This window comes from Scophthalmus maximus, chromosome 14 (genome assembly GCF_022379125.1).
Source record: "Scophthalmus maximus strain ysfricsl-2021 chromosome 14, ASM2237912v1, whole genome shotgun sequence".
Lineage (NCBI taxonomy): Eukaryota > Metazoa > Chordata > Actinopteri > Pleuronectiformes > Scophthalmidae > Scophthalmus > Scophthalmus maximus.
The window spans coordinates 12,874,730-12,885,023 of record NC_061528.1 but is presented as its reverse complement, the minus strand read 5'-3'; the positions used below and the strand labels follow the sequence as shown (position 1 = coordinate 12,885,023).

At 43.2% G+C, this 10,294-nt stretch overlaps 1 protein-coding gene across 2 annotated transcripts in view; it reads right to left on the bottom strand.

The window, feature by feature from the left end:
• Window positions 1–268: 268 nt before the first annotated feature.
• Window positions 269–10,294, bottom strand: part of abca12 (ATP-binding cassette, sub-family A (ABC1), member 12) — a 62,009-nt gene continuing 51,983 nt past the window's right edge. For both annotated transcript variants that reach the window (XM_035604146.2, XM_047337271.1), the window contains 11 exons: window positions 8,258–8,420; window positions 7,796–8,049; window positions 7,193–7,397; window positions 6,875–6,984; window positions 6,075–6,225; window positions 3,685–3,819; window positions 3,064–3,167; window positions 2,663–2,755; window positions 2,352–2,457; window positions 1,343–1,480; window positions 269–869 (listed from right to left, as the gene is read on the bottom strand). In XM_035604146.2, the coding sequence (XP_035460039.2) occupies window positions 762–869; window positions 1,343–1,480; window positions 2,352–2,457; window positions 2,663–2,755; window positions 3,064–3,167; window positions 3,685–3,819; window positions 6,075–6,225; window positions 6,875–6,984; window positions 7,193–7,397; window positions 7,796–8,049; window positions 8,258–8,420 (1,567 nt within the window). In that variant the 3' untranslated portion in view covers window positions 269–761. The remainder of the gene's footprint in view (window positions 870–1,342; window positions 1,481–2,351; window positions 2,458–2,662; window positions 2,756–3,063; window positions 3,168–3,684; window positions 3,820–6,074; window positions 6,226–6,874; window positions 6,985–7,192; window positions 7,398–7,795; window positions 8,050–8,257; window positions 8,421–10,294) is intronic.

The window sequence follows — 10,294 nt, the reverse complement described above, 5'->3', positions numbered from 1 at the left end:
CCGGGTACCATATGTGCCCTGGCAATACTTTAAAAAAAAAACTTTCTGAGCATATTAGCGTTCAACCGTTTGTTTTTGCACAATTTCTGTTTTATCTTAACCCATGTCTATCATCCGTTAAGCTCTCAAAAGTCCAACACTTAAACAATGATTGTGTAATAAGACTGAAATCAACTTTAATCTTAGTGGTCTTGGTCTGTCGTAACAGCAAAATCAAAGATACGTATGCTCGATAAGCAAAGCATGCAATAAGGCAAATGAGCAGCTGTTGCATTGGAAAAATATCTTTATTAGAATGATAAAAAGAAATAGGAGTGATGCATTTAATAACTAGGAAAGAGTACATCAAATATTCAGTTGATCAATTCCAAAAGTTAGGAATGCCCTTAAAGGAAGCGTTGATGAGTAGGGTAAAAGTACCTAAAAGTACATACAAGGCATAATGCATTGATTTGCTATGGCATATTATATAGTAAACAGTACATAAAGCACAGAGAGAAATTAATAGTTTACGTGATTAGTTTTATCCCTCAAAAAAGGTTAACAAACTAGTGATATCATGTGACCTGCAAGATAGAAAAAAAGAAACTTCATTTATCAACCTTTTCCATGTGTGCATGTATATAGATTCAGTCACGTTGGTTAGGTTATCCTTCACATCATTAGTCAGGAGACTCCCAAGAAAAATATCTAATAATATAACTTCTCTTTATTATTTTATCATATCATTTCTCTCAAGCTATAGCAGTCAGCACTCAGTTCTATGTTTGCACAGCCTTATTGAAGCCCAGATCATCACACGCTTCCTCTTCACTGTGAAGTGGTATGGTTTCCATGCCGATCTTTTCCATGGCAAAGTTGATGAAGACCTGTGGAGATACAGTGATTGTGTGAGACCCATGCCAGTGTCACAGACATTCATTCTGTCTGAGTGCCATGAATTTGAGCTAATCTCCTGGAGCGTTTCCTCCACAACCACCCCTCTCTTTCTCCTGCCCATGGTATCTTCCAGTCCCATAGCCCCAAAAGGGCAGAGTTGTTGAAGAATACCAGCACTGGCTGCATATAAAGCTCACGGATTCTCTCCCTAACTCATATTCCATTTATTTTCCCCCAGGCATACCCTCCGTCAGTTTCCCTCTGCCTCTTTTAAACTTTCTCTACTCAGTCTTTCACCCTCACTCAGCTTTATTCTGTCCCTGCCTCCACTCCCAGCCTCACTCGTCTCCTCTCATCTCCTGTCCCTTTTTTCTTTCCCTCGCTACCATCTACCCACCACTACAAAAACTCCGCCTGGTTCTCCTTCTCTCTCTGTTTGTGTCCTGTCTCTCTCTTTCCTCACCTCATCCAGTGTGGTCTGGCTCACAGAGAAGTGTTTGATCTGCAGAGCAGTCTTGTTTGACTCCAGCTGGTCAAAGATGTCAGCCACCCCACCTGGAGCAACTGCTACATGGTACTCCACCATAGTGGAATGCTGGTCCTATTTGTTGGGATAGAAAGACGGTTAAATATTCTTAAAAACATGAAATACTGCAAAAATACAGTGAAAAGCTGTACATATTTAGATTTATACTTTCTGGGTTGGCTAAGATAGAACCTGTTACACATAGTTCGAATGGATTTAAAGCTGCCCTACACAGAATTGTCATATTAACAATGGATCAAAGCATTTTCAGCTGCAGCAGGAAGCTGCTTTCAGCAAACAAACCGCCAATAAACCCACGGCACACACCCTGCTAAACAAAGCCAAACTGATAAAAACAGTTAGTGACTTGGTTTTAAACACAGTGGAGCATTTTGCAGCTTTTCAGAGACAGATATTTCTCTCAGGGGCTGATGTAGAAAAAAACAGAGCAAATGGAAGAGAGAAAATTGGACTTCCATTTGTCAGATGGACAGAAATGCCTGCAAATTAATGATCACGTTCATCATTGTCTGCTGAATGTGTAAATAAGCAACTGTTTGCTAACAAGTTGACCGTACAAATTTAACAAGATGATAATAATAATTTACAGCTTGTTTCATTGCCCCTAAGTAGCCAAAACAACTCTTATTGCTTCTTTAAAGCCAGCTCATGTAAGGGCACATTGGTGGGATTTGACAGTACACCTAGGACTGTTGATTTTTTTACACAAATCAGTCAAGCCCATTGTTATTAAAGGCAACCAAAAGCTTATTTTAGAATCATTTTTGCTATAAAATATCACAAACGAATGCGTCCTAGACCCTTTGGCTAGAAATATTTACACATTCATGCTCAACAAATCTTACTAAATGTATTGCAACTTCGTCATCTTTTCAGGCTTCTATACCAAATACTTTTGGCTACTTCGAGAGCTGACAAAACTCACCTTGAGGTAAGTGCTGGGGAATCTGCGCTGCATGAAGTAAGTGATTGCCTCTGCATCACAGGAGGCATTGGCCAAGTACATCTTCACAGTGAACCCGCTGCCAAACCTGCACAAAGGACATTTTTCGAACAAAGAACAGTATTATAACATGTCTGAGGGGTGGGGTTGAAGCGGTGAAGAGGCAGGGGGGTATTCTTACAAGTAAAACTGAGCATTTAGTATCACAAAGGACCACGGTGGGTGGGGGGCATTGAAGGCAGACTCGGGAGAGCAGTTATAGCTGAATGGGAGGATGAGCAAGGGTCACTAACCTGTTCTTGATGTGCTGCAGAGAGCCCAGGCATCGGAACTGACCTTTCACCATGATGGCAAGACGGCTGCACAGTGCCTCACACTCCTCCATGCTGAGAGACAGCGGCAAGGACAGAAAGATAAAGGTCATACCAGGACCCTTTGAGCATACAGTAATTAGTGATGCTTGCTTTCACACATGAATAAATATACATTTAGTTGCCACCCTAATTATTATTATCTACATTATACTGTGGGGGGGGGGACTGCAAAAAACATACATCTTGAATGCTGAATGTCACCTTACTTTTTACCCAATTATAGCTCTGTCCCAAGCAGTTTGTGTAAAACTGTATTTAGTAATATATCAAATGTTTCAAGATACACTTAGGCAGGTGTATGCATGTTACACCCGTCTGACCTGTGAGAGGTGAGGACCACAGCGCATTTTCCTTTCACTTCTTCGGAGATGATTTTCCACAGGTGACGCTTCGTGCGTGGGTCCATGCCAGAGCTCGGCTCATCCTGTGGAGAGAGCAGGAATGATAAGAGGATGGCAGGGTGTGTGCGAGAAAGGAGGAGAAGCAGGTTGAAATCGAGTTTAAGAGATTAGGGGGTGAGGAGGAAGGGGCTGTGTTGAAGACGGCGTGCAGCACATAAATTAAGAAAAGGGAAAACCAAGGACAGAGAGTGAACAAGAAAGACCAAAGCACGAATGCGTAATTGCAAAATAGGACGGGAGATGGGGAGCCTGGAGTTACAGACATAACGCCAAGGGAAGAAAGAAAAATACAAAGACAACAGGGGAGAATTTTATAGACATATAGGGTAGACAACAAAGTGGAAAGCTACGTGGAAGACTAGCCCTGTGTAAGCATGAGCAAGCAGACTCATTAACTACAACAACATCATTATCTGTCAGGTCTAGTCTGTTACGTCAAGGGAGGAACAGTTGTGTACAGTTTGTTTAGTGTTTGTTGTCTGGTGGCCAGTTAGGCAATTAAATGGGCAGCTACAGCAGCATGAGCAGACGTGTCCTCACCAGGAGCAGGATTTGTGGGTGTCCAATGAGAGCCAGCGCTGTAGAGAGCTTCCTGCGGGTGCCGCAACTGTAACCATCAGTAACGATGTCTCTGTGGTAGTTGAGCTCCAGCCTCCTCAGTAGGTAGTTCACCACCTTCAAGGAAGACGTTGAACGGATTATACAGGAAATAAACAAAATGGAAAACAAAGAAAACACCATCTGCTATGTTAAAACCACTTGTACACAAGGCTAATATGCAAAGACCCATGATCTGATATAAAACGGATTATCAAAACACATAATACAATAGGATAGTGAAGGGAATAACGTCAAATTTTTCTTGTTCCAAACAGGTATATTTCTGGTGAAAGCCAAAAGTAAACACCACCACCTTGATTCTGCAGCAAAAACTGATAATCAATGTAGATGTGTGATGGATTAGCTGTCATCGACAGCGCATCAATAGGTTTAATGATCGCTCTGCATGGCTGTGAGCCGTTCCCTGGTTTCATGAACACGAGGATGGAGTCAATCGCCCATCTGTGGCTCCAGCAGCTCCGAACAACACTGGACCTTCACATTGAGTTGATACTCCATCAACTTTAATCCATCAAGTGGTACGCCTCTCTCTGGAGGACAAGGCCCGTATGCCAATACACACACAGTCCAGACACTGATCACGGCAGGAAAAGGTGGATATACAGTACAGAGAGCTTTTGTTCTTTTTGATGGTGGCCCTACTCCTTATTGGCAATTTGATATCCAAGTTGATTGCTGTGACTGCCTCTTCCTATTCTGTCCTGTACAGCGGCGCAGAAAATAACTTCTATCTGTCTCACTCCCATGCTAATTTTAATGTTGCTTGTTCAATAATGATGAGTTTACTGGGCAACTTTGTCCAAACTCCATCCTGTCCTGAGGCTGCGACTTCAGAGAACAGGGACTGACACGGCATCATTTGGTGCCTCTCAGTTTATCCTTTGTGTTAAACCACATTTAAAGTGAGAATGAAAAGCCCTTAATGGCCCATAACCATTTCAGTCACTTTAACTTGCCGATTAATCAAACGAAAAGAGTGTGCTGCAGACACCAGTTCATTTTCCAACCGCTTGAGGTGATTTCCCATCGGTAAGCTTTAGCCCCCCCCCCCCCCCCCCCTGTCAGCTGGCAAGTTTGGAGTCCAGATCAATGAAGCAAGCCAATGCAATAGATGGCTTAGTTCACTTTAATTCTTTGCTTTCCCACTCGAGGAGGATTTGCCTTAAGCGTTGATTTTTTGTTTTATATGATTCTAAGTTCATTAATCCAGGTTATCGAGACACTGTGTAGGATTTTCGATGCTTTGAACGAAAACAGCAAATACGGCACGTGAAACATGGCAAAGTCCCGACTGGTTCACATCAAAATGGTCCCTCATAAAAGCCCCTTTCTATCACCTTTGATGTAACAGCTCATTAAGCTCGACAAAACCGTGTCAATACCAAATGACCCCATTAAGCCTTGTCTCATTATCCACAGCTAGGGGACTGTCAGTGGGAGACAACATAAGAGGCACTCTATATGTAGCCTCATCTTTGTGAATTAGCCCCACACCGATGCTTTGACCATTATAACCATTGTTGTCATTTCCCTGACCAGCGAGGAGGAGCTGTAACAATAGCAACGATGATGATTAGAACCCGGCCGAGCCATTTTGGTGCCTCACTGTCTATGTAAGTACGTGCGTGCATACAGTATGTGTGCTAAAGTGTGTGCACAGTTCTTTGTTGTTTGTAACATGACCATGCCTGTCAGAGACAATCAATATTTTGTATGCTTCTGCATCCAGAATTGTAAAAATTAAATACAGAGAGAAACCGACGGTAGATAAATTCTTCTCCGCCTACAATTTAGATTTGTTGTGTTTCCTACAAATCTCCCTCCACCTCAGAGCCGTTTCTTTCTTTCTCTTTTTGTCTTTTGTACAACAAAATATCAAGACAGAAAATCTGATATCGCATCATCCTATGATTGGTCGCCCGTGCATATTTCCCCTCATGTCAGCAGCAGCAGCGAAAGCACATTCAGTAATCACCACAGGAACAAGATTGATTAGCTCTGAGGAAGATAAATGGGAAGAATGCCGCAAAGTGACATGTCAAATGAGATCCTCTCATCATCAAAGTATCATTTAAATGTAAATTTGTCTGCACTGAAGTGTACAGCATCAGTTTGGATTGCACGAGCTGGCAACAAAAGATCCTCCATTTTGCCCCAGAAAGTACAGGTTTCAGCTTGGACTGAGTGTGCACGGAAGCATCAACAGTTGCCGGTCCTGCTGTGGGAGTGCATCTTTGAATTTATATCTGATCCTGTGTCATTCTGTGCATGCTGCTGTCACTACCTGACAGCAGGTAGCGTCTCCTTACCCCTTTTATCTCCCTCTTCGGGACGCCTCGAATGCGAGCATAGAAGTACAAGTGCTCTTCGCCGGTGAGCAGATCGTCCAGTGCGTCCTCCTGGGGGCAGTAGCCAATGTTAATCCCCTTGTTGCGGCACTCCATGATGTCTACTAAGTGCCTGAGAAAAAACAAAAAAACAAAGTAAAGACATATTTTCTTACATCCACCACTTTCTGCAGGATAGATGGACACATCGGGTGTTTGAGAGAACCTGTGGTCTCTAGTGGAATGTCCACCATTTAACAACAGAGCGGGAATCAGGTGCAAGGCTCATGAGTATGTTGGCGCTTTATACTTTTATAGGAGCGCTTCAGATGCATGGGGTAAGATACAGCTACGTTTTGATAAATCCCCTAACCATTATGTTCAAATTTTGGCTAATGCAAACCATTAACATCCCCCATTTGTGGATATTTGTGTTACGCAAATTAAATCAAGTTCAAATTCATTAAGCAGAGCTGCATGGGCACCTGTAAAGATTAAATCTAAGCAAAGTGGGGTTCGCTACAGAGATTTTCATAGCTCGCCTTTACTTTGAAGGAATTAGCCTGAAGTGTCAGTATTTTTTAAAGTAATGTAATATTTTTACATTAACCCGACACCGCCACGTCTCCAGTGTGCAGATACGATCTATTTGAATCTAAGCGCATAACACCAGTATCCCTACACATTTATTTTTGAAAGCAGTAAACAAAGATCAACTGAAAAAACAGGCTTTGCGTCACATTTGCAGGTTTTGTGAACTGACACACGGATGCACAGCTTACCCGTCCCTGTCCCTGGTCTGTGCTGTGCCGTCTGTGGGGCTCACATCTCCAGTCAGCATCTTGAAGGTGGTAGTTTTTCCTGCTCCGTTCACTCCCAGCAGACCGAAGCACTGTAAACAATTACTCACTTCTTAGTTACCCTGAAGCATTCGATCTCTATTCAGCACAATGACACAATTATTGGAGAGACGTTCATGTCAATATACCACTGATATTATGGCTGGATGATTGTTACAACAGGATGACTGGTCATTAATTATACAATTTCCCTTTCGTTATCCTACTGCCTTATTAGCAGTTCACAATCCTGTTGCTCACCTCTCCTGCAGGGATGCCCACAGAGAGCCTCTTGACAGCATGGACCTTCTTCTTAAGGTGTTGATAGATCTTCGTGAGCTGGTTGACCTGCAGTATGTCTGAGCTGGCCGCTCCACTGGACACCCGTAGGTGCTCAGCTACCACATCCTCATCCTCGTCCTCACAAGCCTCCCATGGCACTGTCTTTCTGCCACAAATCAAATGCCTGGGAAGGTGGAGAAGTAATGTGGGTTAAATGGCAGGGACACAGAAAACCCCTCCTGTGACCTGTCTTTAACTGAAACATGTTTTATTTTTGTAAATATAAGTAGTACAGGCTTTCAGGATATCTTTGGGACTCAAAATGTGTTGCTTTTTTTCAAAGAAAGACGATTTATTTTTCGTTCATTGTAAAGTTTTAAGTTCTTATCGCTATTACAGTGGCTCTGATGCACATCTAACCTTTTAAAATTCATGATCGTTTACGGCTTCAGTCTTTGGCTTCAGTTTTCCTTAAGCCTCGTTCTGACTGCACGATGTTTAGCCTGATTTTCCACTCGCAAATTTTGCAACTTGTAAAGAAAAAATTGTTAGGGTTTGAAAATCATGAAGTCTTGGCCTTACCTGACTTTTCGCATAAGGGACTTGTTGAGCAAGAGGCGCAGGGTGAAAAAGACCAGGCCTTGGATGATGGAGGACATGAACATCCAGCCCAAGGCATCTGTGGAGAATGGGTTCTGATAGGCGTCAATGTCATAGCCACTGAGGATCTGGACCTTTATGTTCATCCTGGCCAGCTCCGTCAGCCCATTCCCAAAGCTAAACTGGGGGAAGATTAGGAAGGCATGGCTCATCCTTTCGTAGATGTCCTGGACGAACTGCAGGAGGAAAGGAAAGGTGAGGCGGCAGTGAGAAATTGTGTGGTAATACGAGGCGTGTTTGCCCTTTACACTCCACTGCAACTCAATATCACCACAGCTACAGAGACTATCAAGGTTTAATCCAGAAGTTAATGAACAGTCACAGATTTAAATTCAGAGCTATTTAGTTTCTAACAAACTGTATCTGGTGGTGGTTTATGCTGACCTCAGTGTCGCGCATTGAAATTTGTCCCAGAGAGTAAAGGATGGAGGTGGACATGATTGTGTTCACACTGATGAAAAGGTTGAGGCACACATAGGCGATGAAGGCCATTTCTGCATCCTTGAAAACTCCCGATAACAGATACATCCAGGGGAAGGTAGCGAACCTGAGGAATTAGCAAAGAGAGGACATTTGAAACACAACATCAAGAAGAAATGTAATGTAATGCTACTGGTTTCAAATGCAGAATACAGAGAAAGACAAACACAAAGTGGATATGAACAGTTTATACGTGCAAATGTATTCTCATAAATAACCGTTCTACAATGAAAGGACCTTACACTGTTTAACTGAAGTGGTGCAGGCCTTTAAAATTGGCACCAAAGAATAGTAGAAGGGAGAAGGAGGAAAAATATGACACCATGACAAGGGTAAACATTCAGTCATGATGCAAAAGGAGAGGAAGATAAATGACCTCTTTCCTTATTCCCCTGCTCGCAGATCATCCACTTTCTCTTTTCTCTCACATAATCTGCTTGTTCTTTTGATTGGGGTGTCTGGGTCAGCGAGACAGAGAGGAAGAGTGGAAAAAATCCCAATAAGGGGGTCGGAAAAAGAAAGCGACAGGCACAAGCAGATAGAGCCAGACAGAGACAAAGCATCTGCGTGCCATGCTTCCCCCCCCCCCTGAAAAAAGGTGCTTGGTAGGCAGACTGCGGGTGCCAAGCCATGACAGGGAACAGAAGCGAGAAGGCTGCAGACCAGACCAGGTGGGTGCGACCTGACAGATGGAGCGCTGTGATTACTCATTGCTTGGGAGGGAGACATCTGTCTGATAAATGAGGAGCAGAGTGTTGACTTGGAGCCCTGAGATCTCGGCCTTGAGACGCGGCCTGCGACAGCAACGGCAAACGCAGGAGCCTAAACCTCTGCTCCAGCTGGGGAATGATGTAAATCATCCCGCTGAGCCAGATGTGGGAATCATGGCACATCATCGGTTTTACACCTTTCCAAAGTCCACATCTCTCGATCAGCTTGATCGATAAAAACCTTGATGATAGTTCGACTCTACCTTACATCAAGTCACACAACTTTTGCCTCAAGTCCTGTTGCTTCCCGATCCCTCCTCCCTCTCCTTTGTGTCTTTGGCTTCAGTGGCATTACCATATTGGCAGTGAATTGCCGAGCCATCTTTCAATCCTACCACCATCTGTCTTTGCAAGAAAAACAGCGGCGTCGTCATGCCCCCCCGCTGAAAATCCAACCTGGTGGTACACAAACTACCACTTGCAGTTTTGAAAATGTTGAAACCTTTGTTTGATCAAATGATTTGGATGAATCCTTTGCAAGAGACACATGGTTAGTCCCACTGAGGTCAGATGATTGACTCAACCTGGCCAGAGCATTTCATTGTTCTTCTATTAAAATTCATCAGATGCTTTGGGCGCATCGAGAGGAGGACAGAATTAATCGCCTTTCAATGAGTTTGCTTGAATCTGAGCAGTATAGAAGCCTCCGCTTGGTTTGCAACTTTGCATTCATCTGGCTGTTGCCCTCAGCAACCACTTTTCCATCGAACACTAGTCCAAGTGGCGGCCAATCATACCAAAACTATATTCTCCACATATACATCATATATAACCCCCAGGCTAGTCTCATAAACGTAATTAGAAGAGCAAAAGGCAAATTAAGTAAAATTAATACACAAACTGTCCGTTCCACATCAGCAACAGCAATATTGGTTCAATATTGACCTGCTGCACTGTCCTCGTCACAATTGTGTTTCAGTGTTCCCACCACCAAGCTGTTTGTTTTCATGATGATTGTGTCACCGTTGAGTTTGCCATTCCCTTTGGACTGATTTTTTGGCAACGCTGCCATGCTCTGAGATCTTAGCAAATACTTCAGCGACTACAATGTTATCATAACTAAGCCACTACGTTGTAATACAATCCAGTTTAAAATGTAGTTTCCCAATAGAAATGTAAAATATGTTTCAGCCTCATGAAGGCCTGACTTGATCATTTAATCAAACCAATA